This window comes from Malus domestica, chromosome 10 (genome assembly GCF_042453785.1).
Source record: "Malus domestica chromosome 10, GDT2T_hap1".
Classification (NCBI taxonomy): Eukaryota; Viridiplantae; Streptophyta; class Magnoliopsida; order Rosales; family Rosaceae; genus Malus; species Malus domestica.
The window spans coordinates 35375495-35401998 of record NC_091670.1 but is presented as its reverse complement, the minus strand read 5'-3'; the positions used below and the strand labels follow the sequence as shown (position 1 = coordinate 35401998).

General features: G+C 38.3%; 2 protein-coding genes across 2 annotated transcripts; both read left to right on the top strand.

Moving 5' to 3' along the window:
• Nucleotides 1-2825: 2825 nt before the first annotated feature.
• LOC103413944 (CBBY-like protein) lies at nucleotides 2826-6629 on the top strand. Its single transcript, XM_070806571.1, has 11 exons — nucleotides 2826-3150; nucleotides 3343-3392; nucleotides 3494-3557; nucleotides 3879-3927; nucleotides 4062-4130; nucleotides 4706-4767; nucleotides 4962-5042; nucleotides 5294-5448; nucleotides 5557-5641; nucleotides 6012-6155; nucleotides 6251-6629. Exons 1-11 carry the CDS (start codon nucleotides 2873-2875, stop codon nucleotides 6351-6353), a joined length of 1140 nt encoding a protein of 379 aa, XP_070662672.1. The 5' UTR covers nucleotides 2826-2872; the 3' UTR covers nucleotides 6354-6629.
• A 13369-nt stretch (nucleotides 6630-19998) lies between these two features.
• LOC139188777 (CBBY-like protein) lies at nucleotides 19999-24114 on the top strand. Its single transcript, XM_070806572.1, has 11 exons — nucleotides 19999-20316; nucleotides 20482-20531; nucleotides 20633-20696; nucleotides 20948-20996; nucleotides 21110-21178; nucleotides 21757-21818; nucleotides 22024-22104; nucleotides 22367-22521; nucleotides 22630-22714; nucleotides 23437-23580; nucleotides 23679-24114. The coding sequence occupies exons 1-11, from the start codon at nucleotides 20039-20041 to the stop codon at nucleotides 23779-23781; spliced, it is 1140 nt and encodes a 379-aa protein (XP_070662673.1). The 5' UTR covers nucleotides 19999-20038; the 3' UTR covers nucleotides 23782-24114.
• The last annotated feature ends 2390 nt before the right edge of the window (nucleotides 24115-26504 follow it).

Genomic DNA, 26504 nt, shown 5'->3' with positions numbered 1-26504 from the left:
ATCTGCCTAATCCGCCTAGCCGCCTAGGCGCTAGGCCCCAGTCCGCCGCCCGATTAGCACCTAATATCTTTTAGAACCTTGCTTGTAGTACGGTCTAGTAGTATTTTTCTTCATTTGTAATAATACATAATCAGCAAATAATTTATTTAAGAGGAAATTATCAAAAAAAATTACACCTTAATAATTATATATTGAGACAACATTTTTTAAACAGTATAAAAAGAGACAAAAGTTAATACATGTGAAATATGACATCATTGGATTTTTTTCTTCTCTGAAGTGTAAGTTACAAAAATATCCTTTATAGCGATAAAGTTTTTTAACACTTCTATCTCCTTCATTTGTTACTCCCTTCTCGCTTTCTCTTATAGCCGCTACTACCTTCGATCGCTTTCTCTTATCAGGTAAGGAAGCCAATTAAGGTGTTTAATTTGTTTATCCTTTACACTCTCTGTGGATGGTAGATGAAGTGAGCTCCGTGTCATTCCACAGTGACCAAACCAAGCCGGCCAGCAGCGACCAATAGCTTGGAGAATATGACCCTACAGTCAACAGTTCTCTCCACACAGTTACACACACACACACATACATGTACCTAGGGGTAGGGGTCCTAATAGTCGGTGTTCTGGGTCCTCATCAACCTACCTTTCAATTCAGCAACTACTGCATTACGATAACGAAGGTTTGCATCGTGACATTGGCTGTATCTAATATTTGATGTTTTTTGTCTATGATATAGAGATCAGCTAAATTCAAAAAGTACATCAACAAGCTTGTTGACAGCTTTTGATGAAACATAATTTCATGGCCCTGCATGCATAGTTTCAAACATATATATATATTTGATAAACCTTCCCTACTATTGTATGTTGTGGATTATAATTGACGACTTTATAAGATTCCAACGAGTTATTATTATTTTTAAACAATTTTTTGATCAATTGTAAGAACTTTAAATTGATTCTATAAAAACGGTTGATGACTGATTGAACTGATCATCCTGCAAAAATGATTGATGACATTGACAGGTTGAACATATTCTAATAATAAAAGGATACAAATTGATTTTGCAAAAATATATGTTAAGGATAGGTTGAACTGATTCTGAAAAAATGATCGATGACTGATTGAACTGATTCGGCAGAAATGGTTGATGATTGGTTGAACTGATTTTAATAATAAAAGGATACAAACTGATTTTGCAGAAATAATCAAGGATGGGTTGAGCTTATGACACATTAATTTTGTTGGAGTTGTGATAGTTGAGTTCTATTAATAGCCTTGAAGCCTTAGGGGTATGACTGATATTTTAAAACATTATTTCCATTTTTTTGGGCTGGGTTTGTAGTTGTTTTTATATTATTGTCTCTCCTTGACATATTTAAAAACTAATGTAGTTCATTGAAATATAATGAAAGTTGTTGTCAGTTCTATGTTCTCTTAATGTATTAATATAAAAAATTATATTGGTATCTTTGATTTTTAAACCGTATTGGAAAAGGATTATATTAAATAGTAGATAATTATTGCTAAATTGTAGGAAGTATTGTGAAAATATATTGAATTTAACTACGGGTTTTTTTTTTTGGACAATTATCTCTCCAAAGGGGAGAGGGTAATCAAAATGCAGATTATAGGAAATTTGGTTCAATGTTGTGCATTTTTTTGGCGTGAGATTTTAAGAAATATGGGTAGTGGGAGGTTATGTAATTTCGGTACAAAAAAATGATTAATTCTAACACATATGGCCCCAAACTTATAAAAAGAAATGTTTAATCAAATCTCTAAAAGGCATAAATGTTTAGTTCAGAAAATTTAAAACTGAAGAATGTCCCTTTATTTAATAATTCTACATATTGAAACACACAAAAGTGACAAAATTTGAGTTTAGTCTCGAATAGAAGTTAACTCTATCATTGCTCATACACTATCTAATAGGGACAAGGATTGTCTGCCCTCCCACTTTCCGTGCCTTTCTGTTTTGTGTGGTCACGGTTAAGCCACGTCAACATTTTATATTGTTTTTTTATAGAGATGATAAGACTAAAATGAACAGTAATATAAAATGTTGACGTGATTTAACCGTGACTACACAAACAGGAGGGCACGAAAGGGTATAGAAAGTGGGAGGGCAGATAATTCTTGTCCATCTAATAGTCACTAATAGAGGTTAATTAATCAGTGATTTGCTAGGAAACTTTTCGACGGTGCATCCAATCATGCAAATGAATTGCTAGGAAATCTGTATGCTTTGAGAAACAAGTAACAGAATCATATCCATAACGAAATTCATGCATGGAAGAAAGAATAATGGAGGCACGAAGAGACACAATAAATCTTTCTTTTGGGTTCAATGACTTCACCATAACCGTATCGTCTTCAAATTTATTAATTAACATTTGGGTCAAAAACCCCAAAAACGAGCTTGAATTTCATGGGAACTATCACGGATAACAATTGGGGACAAATTTCAGGTTCATATTTGACAAGTACATTTTGGATTCGATTTTTAGCGTTAGTCAATCACACGATGGTGGTCAGAAGAACGTTGAAATGCCTCTGTAAGTTTTTTCGTTCCCGAAATGGAGTGCTGTGAGGAAGCCACACAGGTGGTGCTTTAAAAAAAAAAAAGAATTAGAGGAAAAAAAAAACTTGAACTACAAGGGCTTTTAACAGAAATTATATCGGTTTTTTTTCTCCGGTTGGTTTCGGGACGTAATGACACGCGGGACAGAATATCCAGTAGGGGTATAAGTGTCATTTCATCAAGAACCGCCATTATTCTTCTATAAAAGCTGGTATTTTCTTCCACAGTCAGCTGTAAATCAACAATAACCGTTTTCAAGCAACCACCTTTCTTCTTCTAACTGCCATGGATTCCGCTTCGTGCTCAATTCTCCGAGCTCAGCCCCTTTCTTCTGCCTCCGCCATTTTCCCGCCAAGTATCAACACCACTGCCCGCTTCTTCGCCCTCCCGAAGAACAACCGCAACCCCAACTTGGTCCCTCTATTTTCCTCCACTTTCCCAAGAAACCCAAATTTTCCCGGAAAATGTCTGCACTTCAATCGGTTCTCCGCTTTCAGCTCTCTCTGCGGTGCTCAGGACCAGAACCCATCTCAGGAGCTCGCTGTTCTTCTCGAAGTCGAAGGGTAGGACGATTTCTTTCGCCTTCTAACTCCAAGCATTTCTACTATTTGTGTTTTTTTCACATTTTCTTGCTTCTTTGATTTCTTTTTCGTGTTTTAGTGGTTTTTTTGAAGCTGTTTATTGCTGCATTGTTCGAATCGGACTTGGGTTTTCTCGGAGACCTTGTTCTTGATGATTCCCTTTGTTTCTTTCAGGGTTCTTGTGGATGCTTATCTGTTGGGGAACCGCCAAAGCTTCAATGCAGGTGTGAAAATGCAGTAATTTAATCCTAATGTATTAAATTTTCTTGATTAACTTGCGATTTATGTTTTAATCTCACTCTGTTATCTTGTGATATATTGGCAGCATTTAAGAGGCTCGGACATCTCTGTACAAATTGGACAGAGCCTGTTTACTTAGACCTCCTAAGGTAGGAAATTAAAATTATGAGTAAAGATTCATGAATATACGAGTAAAGATTCATAAATTTAGACTATTTATATGGTTTATTGTTCTTTTATTTGGTTTCTTGTTCTTTAAGTTATTTCGTAGGCTTGAAATCATGATTCATGACTTTGCTTCAATCTAGCATGAGTCAATTGAATAACATTTCCGAGTGTGTATCTGGGTCATAAGAATTTTTCGATATGGATAGTCACAAGATTCTGACCCAGATTACTTGTTCCCTTTACAGTCATGATTTGTCTTATTTTCCAAAGGTTCTTAAATGAAGTCTATGTTAATCTTTCAGGAAGAGTGCTGGTGATGAGGAAAAGATGGTGAATTTGTATTTTAATCAGGTGTGTTACTCTTTGTTGTATTTTAATCAGGTGAATTTGTATTTTAATCAGGTGTGTTAATCTTTCAGGAAGCTTTGAAACTTTCCTTTGTTATGTATCTTTTTCTTCTGAATCTACTATAATCTGTCTTGCAGATCGGTTGGCCTAGTTCATTGCTGACAACTCAGAAGGAGTCATTTGTGAAAAATGTCCTGCAAAAGAAGGTACAGTCTTATTCAGTGCTTAAGTTAGGTTTTAGAGATGCATCTCAACATTTTTAGTATTTAATTACTTTTACTTTGCTGCATGGATTAGTTTTGCTGGTTTGGTAGGATTGTGATCAATGATTGTTTCAAAGCTTAATGTGCAGCATTGCATCAGAAAAGTTAGTTTTTGAATCCATATATTTTGATCATATAGTTATGTGTTACTAAGGAATAAAAATGAGGAGGAATTTATAATTCCAAGGCTAATGAGGAATCTGTTTTCAGTTAATCACTATATTTTTCCAGGGTAGGTGAGGGTTGATTTAAAACCAACAGAAGCTTTTTATTTTTTTCCCTTGAAGCTACCTATGAAAATTTATCATTTTTACACAAAAGAAACAGCTGCTTATCTGATAATTGCAAACTCATTTCACTTGTTACTTTGATAGCTTAGTACGTTATCTCTTACAAATACTTGGATGATCTAAACATGTAATTAACTCACGCTGAGCTTCAAATACTTGGATGATTACAGACTTTTAGCTCTCCCATATGTAGAATGAAAGTAGCTAATATTAATTTGTTTTTGACAGAAAATTGCAATGGATGAGTTTCTGATGTCAGAAAGTTTGACTTTACGACCTGGAGTTGAAGAGTGAGTTTCTGATCTGTAATCAGAAAATTTACAGATGAACTGATGAACTGATAGTCTGGATAAACTGATGATCCATGGACAAACAAAAACAACCGGACTAGAATTAATCAGTTGACTTTTAGTGGGATTTCATATGCATGTCAGTGGCATGTCTAGTTGCACAGTTAGACTCATTTTCTCCTTTCCATTTGCAGGTTTATTGATGATGCATACAAGGAAGGAGTACCTGTTATCGTACTGACAACCTATAGTAAGAGTGGGAATCAAATTGCCAGGTAATAACATACGTTTTTATTTTATTAAGTTTCCTGGTGGTTACCAACATGCTCTGGGTTTTTTAGCTTGTCGAGGAAATGATTAGTTTTTTATTATGATTTGGCTTCCTGTTTCTGAATGGGTCAAATACTTTCTACTGCTTCATAAATACTGTGATACATTGTTCTATTCTGATTAAAAAATCTCATTTCTGGTACCCCATCAATGGTAGAGGACTAAGCTAATATCTATTTCTTCTTGGAAATGTCAGATCAATTGTTGAAAAGCTTGGCGAGGAAAGAGTTTCGAAGCTAAAGATTGTCGGAGATAAGGAGGTGTTACAGAGTTTGTTTAACCAACTGGTAAATGATATAGCAATATCTTCTGGTATGGATGAGCAACTATCTAAGGAGGCAATAAAAGCAGGTAGACTCTTCATCTTCGTTAATTAGTCATGTATATGTTTTGTGATATACATTTTTCCAGTGCAGAAGGTTGGGTACTAAAGGGCTCTGTTATTGATTTCTGGGCCAGTTTCTGCTGAGAAAGAAAGGATTTTTAAGGAGCTTGCATTATTGCTAAAGCTGATTTTAGATATTGATACTCGCCCGCCTGAAAGGTTAGCATACTTCATTTCGTTTTATTGTTTGTTATTGTTTATTCAGCACCTTCAGAATTGGTTTGTGTCTAGCTCTTATTTTTGTTTTATGGGTTTTCTGATGTTCAGGTTTTAAGAGAGACGTGTGATTTTGTCACATTTATGTATGATTCTGCTTATATTAGACTATGAAGAGATTATATACCAATTTGTCCCGTTATGCATGTATGATTAAGCACTCAACTTAAAGAGCAATTTCATCTATCTAGTATTTAATCCTTTACTGTTATGGTTGCCAAATGCTTGTGCAAGTTCCTCTCCTTCTTTCTCATACTCTTTATGACCGAGTAGAGTAATATATTTTCTAACTGACTTTCTTGTTTTCTGCCAGCTTAGAGAAGATCATTCTTGCGTTGCAAGCCGGGGCAGAAGTTGCTGGACTACCTGTATGCGATTGTGTTCTTATTGCAGGGAGCCAGTCTGGTGTGGCTGGAGCTGAGCGAGTGGGCATGCCATGTGTTGTTTTAAGAAGCAGGTGAAGGCTTTTTTCAGTCGCTTAGAACAAACTCCTGCCAGTTTACAACTTTATATCCTTGTTATTGAATCAAGTTTTTTCATGTATTCCTGTAGTTTGACGGCTAGAGCTGAGTTCCCTTCGGCAAATGCGATAATGGATGGGTTTGGAGGAGCAGACCTGACCATCCCTAAACTGCGAAACAAGAGACGGCCATGAAATCAAATCATGTTCCTAAACTGCGCAACAAGAGACGGTCATGAAATCAAATCATGTTCCTCTTTTTGCCAGACTATTAACAGAGCTGTAAATTTTTCTTTCCATTCGTTGATACGTCGGAAGATTCATCTCCCGTAGAGGGGTCTTACAAAGTTAGAACAGAATTAGAGCAGTTAATCTCGATACTCTATAATTTCTTCAGCTTGGAGCTGTTTTAGTTGCCTTGTAATTTTTTTAAGCCACAGTTTGCAATATAAGAGCTGATCCCTTATAAAATGTACATCGTCTGAAGTAGCTTTCATGACATGTTTCTGAGTCTTTTCTTTGAACATGTCCCATAATTGCTGGCACTGTACCGGTATGATTAGGGTATTTTAAACTGCTAAACAGAATTAGAGCTGTTTTTAGTTGGCTTCTTTGTAACATTTTTAAGCCACAGTTAGCAATAGAAGAGTCTGAAGTCAACTTTTATAATCTAATGTGTACCTTCAACTAGGAGCAAACTTTTCTATTCTTGCACAACTAATATTGGGGAAGACGGATTTGAACTCGAGTGAACAGGAGAATGCTCTTAATCAATTAGCTACAAGCCTGACAAATTAAAGTACTATCAAGAAACAAGATCGGAAATGGAACAAAAATATCGTGTACAAAAACTACAATCGAACTTTAGACTACTAATTCTAACTGATTCCAATCAATCAAATCAAGTATTGATACAACAACAACAACAAAGCCTTTTCCCACTAAGTGGGGTTGGCTATATGAATCCTAGAACGCCATTGCGCTCGGTTTTGTGTCATGCCCTCCGTTAGATCTAAGTACTCTTAAGTCTTTTCTTAGGGTCTCTTTCAAAGTTTTCCTAGGTCTTCCTCTACCCCTTCGGCCCTGAACCTCTGTCCCGTGGTCACATCTTCAAACCGGAGCGTCAGTAGGCCTTCTTTGCACATGTCCAAACCACCGTAACCGATTTTCTCTCCTCTTTCCTTCAATTTCGGCTACTCCTACTTTACCTCGGATATCCTCATTCCTAATCTTATCCTTTCTCGTGTGCCCACACATCCAACGAAGCATCCTCATCTCCACTACACCTACATGTTGATGCTTCACCGCCCAACATTCTATGCCATACAGCATTGCCGGCCTTATTGCCGTCCTATAAAATTTTCCATTGAGCTTCAGTGGCCTATGACGGTCACACAACACGCCGGATGCACTCTTCCACTTCATCCATCCAGCTTGTATTCTATGGGTGAGATCTCCATCAAACTCTCCGTTCTTTTGCAAGATAGATCCTAGGTAGCGAAAACGGTCGCTCTTTGGTATTTCCTGATCTCCGATCCTCACCCCTAACTCATTTTGGCCTCCGTTTGCACTGAACTTGCACTCCATATATTCTGTCTTGATCGGCTTAGGCGAGGACCTTTAGATTTCAATACTTCTCTCCAAAGGTTAAGCTTCGCGTTTACCCCTTCCTGCGTTTCATCTATCAACACTATATCGTTTGCGAAAAGCATACACCAAAGAATATCATCTTAAATATTAAGTTTGTGATCTTCGCTAGATTGCTCCGGTCATTAGTGTGGATAAATATGTAAATGGATAGAGACATGAAGCAAACACAAGATGTACGTGGTTCACCCAGATTGGCTACGTCCACGGAGTAAAGGAGTTCTCATTAATTGTGAAGGGTTTACACAGTATATAGGTTCAAGCTCTCCTTTAGTGAGTACAAGTGAATGATTTAGTACAAATGACATTAGGAAATATTGTGGAAGAATGATCTCGTAATCACGAAACTTTTAAGTACCGAAGTGTGGTATCGTCTTCGCTTGCCTTATCTGTCTCATAGGTAGATGTGGCATCTTCTTTGGAAGTACTCTTCCTCCCTCCAGGGGTGGTATCTTTAACTGGTGGAGATGCACAAGGTAATGTATCAATTTCACTTGACGCTTACTTGTAGTTTCAGGCTTGGTCAAGCGCGATACAAACCATGTAGTAGGAGTCCCCCAAGTCGCCGAGCTAGGGGATCTGCTGAAAGAGGTGACAGACAAGGTAAGCAATCAGAGCTCCAAGCAATCAGTCCCAGATCAGAAGTTTGATTTCGAGTTCCGGCTGATTGTTATCCTTCTCCTTATCTTGCAGGTAGCATGAAGGATAAAGAGAAGAAAAGGAGAAAATGTGATATGAGATATTTTTGCTTTTGAAGAAGTAACTTTCCACAGGCTTATTCTTGAACTGGGCTGGTGGGTTTTCTTGTTTCCGCCAGAGTATAAGGCCGACTGAAGAATTTGAGGGTCAAAACAAGTCCATCAAATCTAGAGTACGTTTGACCCTGCTGATATGGGATACTTTTGCTGTTGACAAAGTAGTGGATGTATCGGCACGTGTTCTGTTGCGCTTGTCTCCATATGCTTCCTTGTATCCTTCTCACTTGCCCTATTTGTTCTTCAGGCAGATGTGGTATCTTCTCGGGAAGCATAAGATGTTGAAGATGAGTACTCGAGAGCAATGGGGTTCCAGGCAGTCAGTTCCGGACTGGAAGCTTGATTCCAAGTGCTGACTGATTGCTCTCTTTCTCCTTGTCTTGCAGGTAAGAACAAGGCCAAAGGAAAAGACAGGGAAAAAGCATGATATGGGATACTCTTGCTTTTAACCCTGAGGATATGAGATATTCTTGCTCTAGTGAAGTTCGTTTGCAGAGGTATTCTCGAGGGGAAAGAAAGCTGAGTATTTCGAGAGGCTTCGTTGGGAGTGCCCTCTCAGATATGAGGAAGGGTTGAGCATTTTTGCAGGTCTGCCTGTCCGTTGAGGATGGAGGTCGACATATATAGGAGTCTCCCTAACAAGGAGTAATACTATTCTTTTACCCTGCTTGGTCATAGCACGGTAGTGGGAGCTGCTAGCTTCACGTGTTTTAACTATGTCAGAGCACTTTGAAAAAGTGGTCTGTGGTATCTGGAAAGCTGATGTTACGTGTGAAGATTACAGACAAGCTTTATCCAAGGAGATCTGGCTCTCGAAGTTGAGAAAGCGGTGTGAGGATTACAGACAATCTTTATCTAAGGGGCTCTCGAAGTTAAGAAAGCGGTGCCTCTTCGGTTTTCGAACAAGCAATCTTGTCGGGGATCTGTCTCTCGAGATTCGGAGAACGGTGTCTCTTCGATTTTTGAGAAAGCAATCCTGCTAGGAGTCTGGCTCTCGAGATTCGGAGAGCGGTGTCTCGTCGCTTTTTAAGAAAGTAATCATATTGGGAGTCTGGCTCTCGAGATTCGGAGGACGATGCCTCTTCGATCTTGAAGCAAGCAATCTTGTTGCGAGTGTTTTCTCGAATGTGAGTAAAGGTTAGGCCTGTTTGCTAGTCTACCTTGCCACGGAGCACAGAGGTTGACCCACAGGGACTTTCCAATTATCCAGCAATGGTCCTGTTCCTTTACCCTTGTGGGTAATAATATGGTAGCTAGACCTTCAAAATTTATGTGTCTAAACTTTGTTAGTGCTGTTTCTTTGCTATTCTTTTACCCTTCTTGGTCATAGCGATGTAATGGGAGCTGCAAGCTTCACGTGTCTAAACTTTGTCAGAGATTTTTGGCAAAGTTATCTGTGGTACCCGTGAGCTGATGTTGCGTGTGGAAAGTGAATGATTGAACAGTAACATTCACGTGCTTTCTACTTCACTAGAAATCTTCGACAGAATGCCCGTAATTTCCGCAAAGTTGAGTGTGCATGTGACAGGTGCTGACAAGGCTGAAAAATCAGGTGCCTCTTCGATTTCTGAGATCGGCCCTCGTGGTCTCTGAGCAGCCCAGCTTTTGAGAAAGCAAGTGCCTCTTCGATTTCTACGATCGACCTTCGTGGTCTTTGAGCAACCCAGCTTTTGAGAAAGCAAACGCCTATTCGATTCCTGAGATCGGCCCTCGTGGTCTCTGAGCAGCCCAGCTTTTGAGAAAGCAAACGCCTTTTCGATTTCTGAGCAGGCGCCTCTTCGATTTCTGAAGCTCCATCGAGTGCGGATTTTTATAGAGGCTGGTATTAAGTTCCAAAGCACACTTGAATCTCCACCAGTAGAAGCTCCCTTCTTGCATTTCTAAGATCTTGATTTATCCGACCTCTTTTCTGTTCAACACCTTTGAAAATGTCTGGCCCCTCCAACCGTCGTTTTGACTTGAACCTTGTTGAAGAGGCAGCCACGCCTTCTCCAGACAACATATGGCGCCCATCCTTCTTATCCCTTACTGGTCCTCTTACCGTTGGGGATTCCGTGATGAAGAATGATATGACCGCTGCAGTGGTGGCCAGGAACCTTCTCACTCCCAAAGATAACAGACTACTTTCCAAACGGTCTGATGAGTTTGCTGTTAAGGATTCTCTGGCTCTCAGTGTTCAGTGTGCAGGTTCTGTGTCTAATATGGCCCAACGCCTATTTGCTCGAACCCGCCAAGTTGAATCATTAGCGGCTGAAGTGATGAGTCTCAAATAGGAGATTAGAGAGCTCAAGCATGAGAATAAACAGTTGCACTGGCTCGCTCATGACTATGCTACAAACATGAAGAGAAAGCTTGACCAGATGAAGGAATCTGATGGTCAGATTTTACATGATCATCAGAGGTTTGTGGGTTTGTTCCAAAGGCATTTATTGCCTTCGTCTTCTGGGGCTGTACCGCGTAATGAAGCTTCAAATGATCAACCTCTGATGCCTCCTCCTTCTAGGGTGCTGTCCAGTACTGAGGCTCCGAATGATCCCCCTCCGGTGCCTTCTCTTTCTGGGGCTCTGCCGACTGCTGAGACTTCTCCTAAGCAACCTTTGTGAAGGCGCCCTCTTGTTTGTTTATTTTGACTCGTGTATATGTACATATTTGTAACTTCTTAGAGATATCAATAAATAAGCTTTGTTTCATTTCAACGTATTGTGTTAAATACACCAAAGCCTTCTTCACTAAGTTCTTTGAATTTTTCTTTTGTTGAAGCTTGTATGTTGAAGCTTTGTGAGTGTAGCATGTAGGTTGAGGTAGTGTTCCCTTAATTTCCCGAGTGGGGAAAACTTCTCGATTGGAGACTTGAAAAATCCAAGTCACTGAGTCGGGTCGGCTATATGAATCTTAGAATGCCATTGTGCTCGATCCTGTGTCATGTCCTCCGTTAGATCCAAGTACTCTAAGTCTTTTCTTAGAGTCTCTTCCAAAGTTTTCCTAAGTCTTCCTCTACCCCTTCGGCCCTGAACCTTTGTCCCGTAGTCGCATCTTCTAACCGGAGCGTCAGTAGGCCTTCTTTGCACATGTCCAAACCACCGTAACCGATTTTCTCTCAGTTTTCCTTCAATTTCGGCTACTCCTACTTTACCTCGGATATCCTCATTCCTAATCTTATCCTTTTTCGTGTGCCCACACATCCAACGAAGCATCCTCATCTCCGCTACACCTATTTTGTGTACGTGTTGGTGCTTCACCGCCCAACATTCTGTGCCATACGCATCGCCGGCCTTATTGCCGTCCTATAAAATTTTCCCTTAAGCTTCAGTGGCATACGACGATCACACAACACGCCGGATGCACTCTTCCACTTCATCCATCCAGCTTGTATTCTATGGTTGAGATCTCCATCTAATTTTCTGTTCTTTTGCAAGATAGATCCTAGGTAGCGAAAACGGTCGCTCTTTGGTATTTCCTGATCTCCGATCCTCACCCCTAACTCATTTTGGCCTCCATTTTCACTGAACTTGCACTCCATATATTCTGTCTTTGATCGGCTTAGGCGAAGACCTTTAGATTCCAACACTTCTCTCTAAAGGTTAAGCTTCGCATTTACCCTTTCCTGAGTTTCATCTATCAACACTATATCGTCTGCGAAAAGCAGACACCAAGGAATATCATCTTGAATATGTCTGGTTAACTCATCCATTACCAACGCAAAAAGGTAAGGACTTAAGGATGAGCCTTGATGTAATCCTACAGTTATGGGGAAGCTTTCGGTTTGTCCTTCATGAGTTCTTACGGCAGTCTTTGCTCCTTCATACATATCCTTTATAGCTTAGATATATGATACTCGTACTCTTTTCTTCTCTAAAATCCTCCAAAGAATGTCTCTTGGGACCCTATCATACGCTTTTTCCAAATCTATAAAGACCATGTGTAAATCCTTTTTCCCATCTCTATATCTTTCCATCAATCTTCGTAAAAGATAGATTGCCTCCATGGTTGAGCGCCCTGGCATGAACCCGAATTGGTTGTTCGAAACCCATGTCTCTTGCCTCAATCTATGCTCAATGACTCTCTCCCAGAGCTTCATTGTATGACTCATTAACTTAATACCCCTATAATTCATGCAATTTTGTACGTCGCCCTTATTCTTGTAAATAGGCACCAAGGTGCTCTTTCGCCACTCGTTTGACATCTTCTTCGTTTTCAAAATCTTATTAAAAAGGTCAATGAGCCATGTTATACCTGTCTCTCCCAAGGCTTTCCACACTTCAATCGGTATATCGTCTGGGCCCACTGTTTTTCTATGCTTCATCTTCTTCAAAGCTACAACCACTTCTTCCTTCCTGATTCGACGATAAAAGGAGTAGTTTCTACACTCTTCTGAGTTACTCAACTCCCCTAAAGGAGTACTCCTTTCATGTCCTTCATTGAAAAGATTATGAAAATAACCTCTCCATCTGTCTTTGACCGCGTTCTCTGTAGCAAGAACCTTTCCATCCTCATCCTTGATGCACCTCACTTGGTTTAGGTCCCTTGTCTTCTTTTCCCTTACTCTAGCTAGTTTATAGATATCCAACTCTCCTTCTTTGGTATCTAGTCGCTTATACATATCGTCATAAGCCGCTAACTTAGCTTCTCTCACAGCTTTCTTCGCCTCTTGCTTCGCTCTTCTATACCTTTCACCATTTTCATCGGTCCTATCCTTGTATAAGACTTTACAACATTCCTTTTTAGCCTTCACCTTTGTTTGTACCTCCTCATTCCACCACCAAGATTCCTTTTGGTATGGAGCAAAGCCCTTGGACTCTCCTAATACCTCTTTTGCTACTTTTCGGATACATCTAGCCATGGAATCCCACATTTGGCTAGCTTCCTCCTCTCTATCCCACACACACTGGGTGATTACTTGCTCTTTGAAAATGACTTGTTTTTCTCCTTTTAGATTCCACCATCTAGTCTTTGGGCACTTCCAAGTCTTGTTCTTTTTTCTCACTCTTTTGATATGTACATCCATCACCAATAAGCGATGTTGATTAGCCAAGCTCTCCCCCGGTATAACTTTGCAATCCTTACAAGTTATACGATCCTCTTTCCTCATTAGAAGAAAATCTATTTGTGTTTTTGATAACCCACTCTTGTAGGTGATCACATGTTCTTCTCTCTTCTTAAAGAAGGTGTTGGCTAAGAAGAGATTATATGCCATTGCAAAATCCAAGATAGCTTCCCCATCCTCATTTCTCTCCCCAAAACCATGGCCACCATGAAAACCTCCATAGTTGCCTGTCTCCCTGCCCACGTGTCCGTTTAAATCTCCTCCTATAAATAACTTCTCCGTCTGAGCAATTCCTTGCACCAAGTCTCCAAGGTCTTCCCAAAATTTCTCCTTCGAACTCGTATCCAACCCTACTTGAGGTGCGTACGCACTAATCACATTGATGAGTTCTTGTCCTATTATAATCTTGATTTCCATGATTCTATCTCCTACCCTCTTGACATCTACAACATCTTGTGTCAAGGTCTTGTCCACAATGATGCCAACACCGTTTCTCGTTCTATTTGTGCCCGAATACCAAAGCTTAAACCCTAAGTTTTCTAGATCCTTTACCTTAAGACCAACCCACTTAGTTTATTGTAGGCACATAATATTTATCCTTCTCCTCACCATAACTTCCACTACTTCCATAGATTTTCCCGTTAAGGTTCCTATATTCCACGTTCCTAAACGCATTCTACTCTCTTGAACTCTACCCTTCTGTCCTAGCTTCTTCACCATCCCCCGTCTAATAGGATCAAAGTAATTCTTTTGTGTGTCATGTGTAAATTTGATAGGAGCATATGCTCCCAAACAAATTTGAGTGGAGTCGTTCGAAAAGAAGTTTCTATGGCCCCCTTGCTCATTTAACACTACATCTGGGTGCCGATGGAGATACAGCGACCCTTGCTCACTTATCACTGTGCTCGGGCCACACAGCGCGCCACTTACGGGTGACGTCCTAGCTTTAGCGCGATTTCGTTCTGGATTCATTGTCATAAGGATTCGACGTAACTGTGGAGTGCCGGCTGTCGACTACATGACGCCCTCCCCCTCCTCCTTTATCCGGGCTTGGGACCGGCAATGTAAGAAAAACTTACATAGGCGGAGTTAAAATCAAGTATTGATAAATAAATAAAAACTTGTGGGAGTCCGAAAATTGAAATAGCCACATTAGGAAAATTGGGATTAAATTAAGTTAAATAGATTCTGTTGGTCGATTAAGGTAGTTAAATGTTAATATTGTGTATCTTTGAGTCATTGAAACGATTATTTGTTGTGATTGTGGAGTTATGTTGGGAAACATTGTAATGTATGTGGATGACAAAATGACAATCCTGGTTGTCATATGGTTTTGTTATGTTGTCTGGAATCTAATGAGTCATGCTCACTAAGTTCCATCAGGTGATTCAAAAACTGTAAGGTAAGAGTTGATCCGTTATACCATGTAAGCAACTTTCACAACGTGTTTCTGAGTATTTTCTTTAAACATGTCCCACAAGTATTGGCACTGTACTGGTGTGATTAGGGTCGTTTTCAAAGAAACCTAATTTGGAGTTAATTCTCAATAGAAAGTAGTAGTTCAATTTTTGCTCCACCACATTTCTGGCAAATTTACTCAAATCTTGCACCATTGCGTTTAATGCTTTTTGGTTCAACTCAAAGCTAACCTTTATGGTTGATAACCTTGATATTGCATGTATTCTCCACCATACCGAAACGCTTTGTCTGCTTGTCTGGTTAAAGATGCAACAACTTGTTCCTAGAGTCAACATTTTATAAAAAGTTTCCCAAATAAGTTATTTTAGTTTATTTTAATAAAACGATATGGTTTATGCTAAGGGGTGGAGGGATTTTTCGGCTAAGTCATACAATGACCAAGTCATAATAAATTGGTATGGAATTCATCATCCACAAGAGTTGAACTTAAGAATTCCCACTTACAAACGAAGAGAAATATCACTATACTGTAATACTAATCAACATACAATTTATTTAAAAAATTTATAAACTGAAACACACAAAACTGACTACACTGAGTTTAGTCTCTAATAGAAGTTAACCCTCTCATTGCTCATACACTATCTATGTGAAATGCCGTCCTCGGATTTCACTATTTAAAATTATGTATCTCGTATTTCGTATTCATGTTCGTAGTTTCGACGTTTTCATATTTACGGTGTATATTTTTTCTATAAGTAAAAGGATAAAATTACCCATATTGTATCAAACAAGATTCTTCGCGGACGTATTTGATCCTTACATGATTTTTCAGAATTATTTACATATTCGGATAGTACGTCTCGACACAGACGCTTGAGCTCAAACGGAATGTAATTTGGAGTTATAACGAAGAACTTATAAATGAGCAAAGAAAAGGGTGAAATGGTCATTTGACCATTATCTGGAAGGCTCCCGATTTTCTGGAGCAAAGATTTGATGCCACGTGTGTGGCTGTGATGGAAAGGAAATGAGAGAAAATGAGGGGTGCAGACCAATGGGAAGGGAGGGCAAGAAGGGAAAGGAAGGAAGAGAGAATGAGGAAACCTGGATCCTCTTTTTGACCCGCAACCCGACCTAAGTTTTCCATGGTTTCCGATGCCTTTCACAGTGGTTTTCTGGCGAGTTGAAGCCACTCATCACTTGGGAAACACTCCAAGACCCTCCCTCTACCAATTCCACCCCAAAATTGATGAAATTCTGGCCTTGAATTTGTGAAAACCGAACGGTGGGTGCGACGGGTGCATGGCGGCAATCCACCAAACTTGAAGCTAAGTCCATCAACCACTACCACCAATAGACTCCCCTTAACCTCATAAACAAAGCCCAAGCAGTGGTGGAGGTGTTGAAGCTCATTTTGAGGTCAAATCGAGAACACCCATTTCAAGGGTTTCTGGCGGATCGAGGGTGTTTTCAGGCATTTCCCCGTCGAATTGGACTTCGACCCAGCTATGAAAGTTCTTCCCTTTGTTGTGTTCTACATTCTTGTACAATTTGGTAATTTTTGGAGTTATGTGATTTTTCCGGCTAGTCGGGGCAGCTCGTGGCCAGTGGGCAGACGATGCCTCTTTAAGTTAAATTTGATATCCTAATTTTAGATTTGATATCCGTTTGATGTGATTTGATTGTTTGAACCTCTTTTCATTATGGTTCGTCACATAACTATTGTAGCAAACGACGACCCAACCGTTGGTTCGTCAGTAAATCTTAAAGCATTATATCACGTAATATTTGAAGACATTAGAAACTGACGGATTAGGAATCCAACATATGGATATTCCATAATTGAGTTTCTAAGTTTGTAAAACCAAACATTGACAGCCACTTGAATTTGTGATTGGCGAAGATCCGACTATTGGATCGCGATGAAATTTTAATATGTCGTTCTATGAGCATAATAAGAACCTTAGGAAGTTATGGATCCAAAATCCGATGGGTGGATGTTCCCGATCGAATTACGTAGGGTTGTGGACCTCACCGTTGACTGAGAGTTGACTTTTGGTCAACATGTTTCGAATCGTTTTAAATATTAAAATTAGTATTATTAAAGACTCAGTGAGGCTTTGCGGGCCTATCTCGGTGAAGGGACTTCAATATAGGTGACATAGTTGTTATCCTGATTTTCGTATTTAATATCCTTTGTGAATATCATCTTGATTTATACATGTGATTTCTATTGAAATGTGATTCGATTTGTGGATTGGAAATATTTGTGAAATGTGATTTGACGTGCATATTTGAAATGTGGTTTGATTTGCATGATTGGTATGATGTGATGAAGTGTGAGGGCTAGTAATGGACCGTTAACCCATTGCCATGGGGTTTGTTACTTCGAAGCTTGTTTCATATCCCATTTCATTGTTTCATTTCTCGCTTCATTGATCCGTTCTAAATTTAGTACTTGTGCTTTGTTTTATTTCATTGACCCTTTGTAAATTGAGTAACTTGATTCATGTCTTGTTTCTTCGAGCTATTGATATGTTCCTTAGACTTCCGCTCGGTTACGTTGAGTGATCCAGAACTGGGTTCCACTGGAGTTCCGTTGAGTGGTCTCGTTCCCTGCTTCGTCTGGATTCCATTGAGTGGTCTAGAATCCCTCATGCTCCGCGATTCTGTTGAGTGGTCCGGAATCATATCCTGCCTTGGATTTCATTGAGTGGTCCGGAATCGTATCCACTCGGATTTCGTTGAGAGGTCCGGAATCCCTTCTACTTCGCGATTCAGTTGAGCGGTCTGGAATAGTATCCTGGTTTTGGATTTCGTTGAGTGGTCCGGAATCCCGTTTGGTATTTTGGTTCTATTGAGTGGTCTGTAACCCGATGTTGTTGGATTTCGTTGAGTGGTCCAAAATCCCACTCTTCAGAGATGTAGACTTCGGCCGAACTGTGTCGCTCTAACCCTGCACTTGATGCATTGTGTGTGTTATTGATTGATGTGATTATGGAATGGTGTTGGAAAGCATATGTGTGTGAATGGCATACTTATGTGCATGGCAAGATTATAAGTGTTGTTTGGCTTATGGTTGATGTGTAGTGTGGTACTCTATGTTTTCGGCTAGAAGTATTTTACAAAAGTTTAGAGTTTAATAAATGGTGAACTACGAATGGCTTGATCCCTTTTTAGGGTACGTAGGCAGTCTAACGAGGAGGTTAAATGGAGCCATAAAGTATACCGAAATTTCTACGCAATTCGAATTTTGAGTTGTGCTTTGTACATATTCCGGAGACAGGGTATGTTAAATATACGGATACTTGATGACGTCACGTGTCGATCCTGAATTTATATCGGGATCGGGGCATGACAATCTAATAGTCTTTAATAGAAGTTAGTTAATCAGTGATTTGATGCCCGTCAAACTCAAGATCTTTCGGGCGTTAGACGCCACGCAAAACCAACAAGTTATTAGAAGACTGTTTCTGATGGAGTTTGACTATACTATATATTAGACAATGTGTAATATTACCTCACATTTGACCTCCAATTCTGACAACTTTGCACTACAAACATATGATGCATGTAAATCTGTATCACCTTGAAGCCTTTCCACAATGCTTGAAATTGTCCAATTACTACGTTGTACGGCAGCATCTGAGAGGATAAACTTAGCACGGTTAATTCGATGCATCCAATCATGCAGATGAATTTCCAACAAAAATGTAATTGTTAAGAAATTTGTATGCCTTGAGAAACAAGTAACAGAATCACATCCTTGACGAAATTCATGCAAGGAAGAAAGAATGCAGGCACGAAGAGATGCAACAAATCTTTCTTCCGAGTTCAGTGACTTCAAGGTCTTTTAAACTCTTCAAAATGTGGTTATGGGAGGCTTGAATAACTTTGTGAGTCTTTCAATATATTTTGGTTCAACTCAAAGCTAACCTTTATGGTTGATAACCTTGATATTGCATGTATTCTCCACCATACCAAAACGCCTTGTCTGCTTGACTGGTTAAAGATGCAACAACTTGTTCCTAGAGTCAACATTTTATAAAAAGTTTCCCGAATAAGTTATTTTAGTTTATGCTAAGGAGTGGAGGGATTTTTAATTAAGTCACATAGTGATGAAGTTATAATAAATTGCTATGGAATTCTTCATCCACAAAAGTTGAACTTAAGAATTTCCATTTATAAATGAAGAGAAATATTATTATACTGTGATACTAATCAACATATAGACGCTATTAGAAGACCGTTTCTAATGGAGTTCGACTTTACTAAATATTAGTCAATGTGTAATATTACCTCTCATTTGACCTCCAATTCTGACAACTTTGCACTACAAACATATGATGCATGTACATCTGTATCACCTTGGAGCCTTTCCACAATGCTTGAAAAATGCCATTTACTACGTTGTATGGCAGCATCTGAGACGATAAACTTAGCACGGTTTATTCGATGCATCCAATCATGCAGATGAATTTCCAACGGGAATGTAATTGCTAAGAAATTTGTATGCTTTGAGAAACAAGTAACAGAATCACATCCTTGACCAAATTCATGCAGGGAAGAAAGAATGCAAGCACGAAGAGATGCAATAAATCTTTATTCTGGGTACAGTAATTTCACCGTCAATTTAAATCCTTGAAAAGGTGGCTAGGGGAGGCTTGAATAACTCTATGAGTCTTTCCAGTTTCACTGAAAAATCAACTACCGTGATGAAGTCACTATATGGTTCTTTATAAATAATAATAATAAATAAATAAAAAGCTTGAACTTCATGGGCTTTTAACGGGAACTGGCTCATGCCGAATCAACCCCAAATTATATCGGCTTTTCCTCGGGTTGGTTTCGGGTCGTGAGGACACCCGAGACAGAAAATCCAGAAGGGGTATAAGTGTCATTTCATGAAGAACCGCCACTATTCTTCTATAAAAGCTGATACTTTCGTCCAGTGTCAGTTGTAAATCTACAATGACCGTTTTCAAGCAACCACCTTTCTTCTTCTAACTGCCATGGATTCCGCTTCCTGCTCAATTCTCCGAGCTCAGCCCTTTTCTTCTGCCGCCGCCATTTTCCCGCCAAGTAACAACACCACTGCCCGCTTCTTCGCTCTCCCGAAGACCAACCGCAACCCCAACTTGGTCCCTCTATTTTCCTCCACTTTCCCAAGAAACCCAAATTTTCCTGGAAAATGTCTGCACTTCGATCGGTTCTCCACTTTCAGCTCTCTCGGCGGCGCTCAGGACCAGAACCCATCTCAGGAGCTCGCTGTTCTTCTCGAAGTCGACGGGTAGGACGATTTCTTTCTCCTTCTTACTCCAAGCATTTCTACTAATTTGTGTTTTTTTTTTTCTTCACGTTTTTTTTCTTCTTTGATTTCTTTTTCATGTTTTAGTGGTTTCTTTGAAGCTGTTTATCGCTGCATTGTTCGAATTGGACTTGATGTTTCTTTCAGGGTTCTTATGGATGCTTATCTGTTGGGGAACCGCCAAAGCTTCAATGCAGGTGTGAAAATGCAGTAATTTAATTCTAATGTATTAAATTTTCTTGATTAACTTGCGTTTTATGTGTTAATCTCACTCTGTTATCTTGTGATATATTGGCAGCATTTAAGAAGCTCGGACATCACTGTACAAATTGGACAGAGCCTGTTTACTTGGACCTCCTAAGGTAGGAAATTAAAATTATGAGTAAAGATTCATGAATTTAGATTATTTATTTGGTTTATTGTTCTTTAAGTTTTTTATTTGGTTTCTTGTTCTTTAAGTTATTTCGTAGTCAATTGAATTACATTTCCGAGTGTGTATCCGGGTCGTAAGAGTTTTTCAATATGGATAGTCACAAGATTCTGACCCAGATTACATTCATGCTTTGCCTTATATTCCAAAGGTTCTTAAATGCAGTCTATGTTAACCTTTCAGGGAGAATGCTGGTGATGAGGAAAAGATGGTGAATTTGTATTTTAATCGGGTGTGTTACTCTTTTGTTGTCTTCGAAAAGTATGAATAGCTTGAAGTGGCTCTTTGAAACTTTCCTTTGTTATGTATCTTTTTCTTCTGAATCTACGATAATCTGTCTTGCAGATCGGTTGGCCTAGTTCATTGCCAACAACTGAGAAGGAGTCATTTGTGAAAAATGTCCTGCAAAACAAGGTACAGTCTTATTCAGTGCTTAAGTTAGGTTTTAGAGATGCATCTCAACATTTTTAGTATTTAATTACTTTTAATTTGCTGCATGGATTAGTTTTGCTGGTTTGGTAGGATTGTGATCAATGATTGTTTCAACGCTTAATGTGCAGCATTGCATCGGAAAGTAGGATATACACAAAAGGAAATGTTAGTTTTTTAATCAACATATTTTGATCATATATTTATGTGCTACTAAGGAATAAAAATAAGGAAGAATTTATAATTCAAGGGCTAATGAGGAATCTGTTTTCGGTTATCACTATATTTTTCCAAGGTAGGTGAGGGCTGATTTAAAACCAACAGAAGATTTTTATTATTTTTCCCTTGAAGCTACCTATGAAAATATATCATTTTTAGACAAAAGAAACAGCTGCTTATCTGAGACAATTGCAAACTCATTTCACTTGTTACTTTGATAGCTTAGTACATTATATCTTACAGACTTTTAGCTCACGCTGCGCTTCAAATACTTGGATGATTACAGACTTTTAGCTCTCCCATATGTAGAATGAAAGTAGCTAATATTAATTTGTTTTTGACAGAAAATTGCAATGGATGAGTTTCTGATGTCAGAAAGTTTGACTTTACGACCTGGAGTTGAAGAGTGAGTTTCTGATCTGTAATCAGAAAATTTACAGATGAACTGATGAACTGATAGTCTAGATGAACTGACGATCCTAAATATGTAGGAAGCTAGAAGTGATGAACCATGGACAAACAAAAACAACTGGGCTAGAAGGGATTTCATATGCATGTCAGTGGCATGTCTAGTTGCACAGTTAGACTCATTTTCTCCTTTCCATTTGCAGGTTTATTGATGATGCATACAAGGAAGGAGTACCTGTTGTTGTACTGACAACCTATAGTAAGAGTGGGAATCAAATTGCCCGGTAATAACATACATTTTTATTTTGTTAAGTTTAATTAGCTCTTTGTTTGCAAGTCACATACTGTAGTTAAGTACAAATAGATAGGAAGTGATTAGTTTTTTATTTTATGATTTGGCTTCCTGTTTCTGAATGGGTTGAATACTTTCTACTGCTTTATAAAATACTGCGGTGCATTGTTCTATTCTGATTAAAAATCGCATTTCTGGTACTCCATCAATGGTAGAGGATTATGCTAATATCTATTTCTTTTTGTAAAAGTCAGATCAATTGTTGAAAAGCTTGGCGAGGAAAGAGTTTCAAAGCTAAAGATTGTGGGAGATAAGGAGGTGTTGCAGAGTTTGTTAAACCAACCGGTAAATGATATGGGTTTATCTTCTGGTATGGATGAGCAACTATCTAAAGAGGCAATAAAAGCAGGTAGACTCTTCATCTTCGTTAATTAGTCATGTATATGTTTTGTGATATACATTTCTCCAGTGCAGAAGGTTGGGTACTAAAGGGCTCTGTTATTGATTTCTGGGTCAGTTTCTGCTGAGAAACAAAGGTTTACTAAGGAGGTTGCATTATTTCTAAAGCTGATTTTTGATATTGATACTCGCCCGCCTGAAAGGTTAGCATATTTCATTTCGTTTTATTGTTATTGTTAATTCGGCACCTTCAGAATTGGTTTGTGTCTACCTATTATCTTTGTTTTATGGGTTTTCTGATGTTCAGGGTTTAAGAGAGACATGTGATTTTGTCACGTTTATGCATGATTCTGCTTACATTAGACTAGGAAGAGATTATATACCAATTTGTCCCGTTTGTGCGGTTATGCATGTATGATTCAGCACTCAACTTAAAGAGCGATTTCATATATCTAGTATTTAATCCTTTGCTGTTATGGATGGCAAATGCTTCTGCATATTTCATTTCGTTTTATTGTTTGTTGTTGTTAATTTGGTCCCATCAAAGTTGGTTTGTGTCTACCTATTATTTTTGTTTTAGGGTTTTTATGATGTTCAGGGTTTAAGAGAAACTTGTGATTACATTAGACTAGGAAGAGATTATATACCAATTTGAACCGTTTGTGCGGTTATGCATGTATGATTCAGCACTCAACTTAAAGTGTGATATCATATATCTAGTGTTTAATCCTTTGCTGTTATGGTAGGCAAATTCTGTACAAGTTCCTCTCCTTCTTTTCTTAGCCGTGGGATTGACTTTTCTTGATCTCAAGTTTAGTGTTTCAGCATCATATAGCCTATTCTTTCTCATACTCTTTATGAGTGAGTAGTAATATATGCCTAAGTGACTCTTGTTCCCTTTGGTGTGTTAATTGTTTTATGCCAGCTTAGAGAAGATCATTGCTGCATTGCGAGCTGGGGCTGAAGTTGCCGGTCTACCTGTATGCGATTGTGTTCTTATTGCAGGAAGCCAGTCTGGTGTGGCTGGAGCTGAGCGAGTGGGCATGCCATGTGTTGTTTTAAGAAGCAGGTGAAGGCTTTTTTGAGTTGCTTGGAACAAACTCCTGCCAGTTTACAACTTCTTTAAATCCTTGTTATTGAATCAAGTTTTTTCGTGTATTTCTGTAGTTTGACGGCTAGAGCTGAGTTCCCTTCGGCAAATGCGATAATGGATGGGTTTGGAGGAGCAGACCTGACCATCTATAAACTGCGAAACAAGAGACGGTCATGAAATCAAATCATGTTCCTCCTTTTGCCGGATTATTAGAAGAGCTGTAAATTTTTCTTTACATCGTGGATATGCCGGAAGATTCATCTCCCATAGAGGGATCTGTCAAAGGTAGAACAGAACTAGAGCTGTTAATCTGATGCAGTATGGTTTCTTCAGCTTAGAGTATCAAGTCAACTTTTATAATCTAACGTGTACCTTCAACTAGAAGCAAACTTGAGAATGCTCTTAACCAATTTGTACTCGAGTGAACGGGAGAATGCTCTTAACCAATTTGGTTACAAGGAAGACAAATTAAAGTACTAACAAGAAATAAAACCGGACATGGAACAAAAATATTGTGTACAAGAAATACAACCGGACATTAAACTACTAATTCTAATTGATTCCAATCAATCAATCACATTAGCCACAATAAGAAAATTGGGAATAAATTAAGTTAAATGTAAGATAAGAGCTAATCCGTTGCGTAATTAAGTAGCTTTCATTAAACTTTTTTTTTTTGGTTAAAGAAATATTTTATTAAACTCGAATAGAAACGTTTACATCAGAAGCCAAAGTGTTCAACAATCACTCTGGCTCAAACAAATCCTATGTATGAAATCCTCCCATACGTAAGACAAAAGACGCCACTAGATGTACTGCTCGATTATAGACTTGGGGAGCAAAAATAAAATCTACTGACCTCAATTGCATTTGTATACACTAAATATATATATATAAACCTTCAATCACAACGTTTGGTTGAGTGATTCCACTGATCATATCCACAAGTTCCTTTGAATCCGATTCCACCTGGACAACATCAAACCCTGTATCCACACATGCCACTAATCCTGCACGTCTCCGCCTCCGCCATAAGACTGGACTAGGGATGGGCAACGGTTATGGCAGACGGGTAACTGCGGTTATTTACCCATAACCGTTTAATCTTTTACCCGCATAACCGTTTACCCGTTGGGTATTTACATAAACGGGTATACCCATACCCATAACCGTTTATAAACGGTTAACTATACCCATAACCATATACCCATTTACCCATAACCGCGTACCCGTTTACTTTTTTTTTTTCTACCCGTCTACCTATTTTTTTTAACAACTTGAAAATTAAAAAGAAAATTGTCATAATTTTCTTTTTTTCTAACTATTAAATACCATTATAAGTACATTTAACATGTATTTTTATATTAACGGCAATATTATTTATGAATATATGCAATGTCTCCCAATTATTTGACGGTCAATCTATTACAAGAATCATGCATGGTTGTAGGTTAATTAATATTCTTGTATACACACACACACACACACACACACACACACATATATATATATATATATATATATGTAAGTATGCATCAATCTGCTAATAAGCTAATTTGATAAATATTTGGATTTTTATTTAGAAACATATGTTCATCGATCCAAGCCATTTAAATTGATTTCTAATTTTGGGGTCAAATATTTATTGAAAACTCGAGGCCAATTTTATATATATACTAGCCTCTCCGCAAGCACTAACGTGCGTGCGAGAGGCATTTTTGCATCACGGGCGCTACGCGCCCCTAAAGGTGTATTGTGTTTTTTTTTTCTATTGTAATTGTCAAGATATATTTTAGATGTATTGGGCAAAGATGAACTTTATCTTTATCATGCACGTCTTAAAAAGTTGTCATATTTTTTGTTTTCACTTTGCCTAAAGTAATGATTTAAATGTTATTCATGCAATTGTCAAACAACATCATATGGAAGCAAGTTCCTACCTAAAGTTCATAAACAATAGTAAGTAGATGTGAATAAAAAAAAGTAGATGAAAACATTAAGTACTCATAGCAAAATACAAAACAACTTAAATGTCAAAATATAAAACCTACATCACAATATGTACATTTTTCACAATACCTATAAAGTCTATATGTCACTGTTTCTTTTGAAAAGAAAATTGACATCAATGCTGCAATTTCCACTCATTCGTTCCTGATTGACACTTCAAATTTTCATTGCCAATCTACAAACAATAGTGAGAAAATTAAAAATCAAATAAAAAGAGTTAAATGATAAGTGAGAAATGCATATTGAAAGATTATCGTTAATAAAGTTGTTACATATAGTGTTGAGGAGCTTTGAGCCAAATTGCAGGTTAACTATAAATATAGATCGCCTACGTAAAATAAAGGAATTTAAATATTCTGTATGTTTTAGGAATCTCATTCAGAAAAGTTGGGCAGATGACATCTTTATTGGTTTTTTATTTAATACGTTTTGAATCTTATCCTGCAGCCTATCATTTTTCTTCATGGGGTTCAGGAGGAGTAACTTCACCAAGTTTTCAAAGTAATCAAAGATTTTTCAATCCCGAGTTGTACCGATCATTCTGTTTTATCAGGTTGCAGTATGTTCACCCTTTATGATAAGTCATTAGATGCATTTTAGTGTGTCCTACATTTGATAACTGAGTTATTTTGTTATTGCTAGACAGGTAAATTTTACGCTAGATTGCGATGCAAGGTATGTAACTCGATAGTTTGATGAGTCTGAATTATTTTTTTTTATTACGGCTGTTGCTACTTTTTTAATTACGCTTGACAATTAGTATGCTTCATCGGGGATAAAATTATCAAAGAAATTACAAATCAATAGTAAGATCATTGTGAATGCCATATTGTGATTTCAGTGTTTGGATCTCTTTAATTAGTGTTTAGTTGCTGGGAAAACTGGGTTAG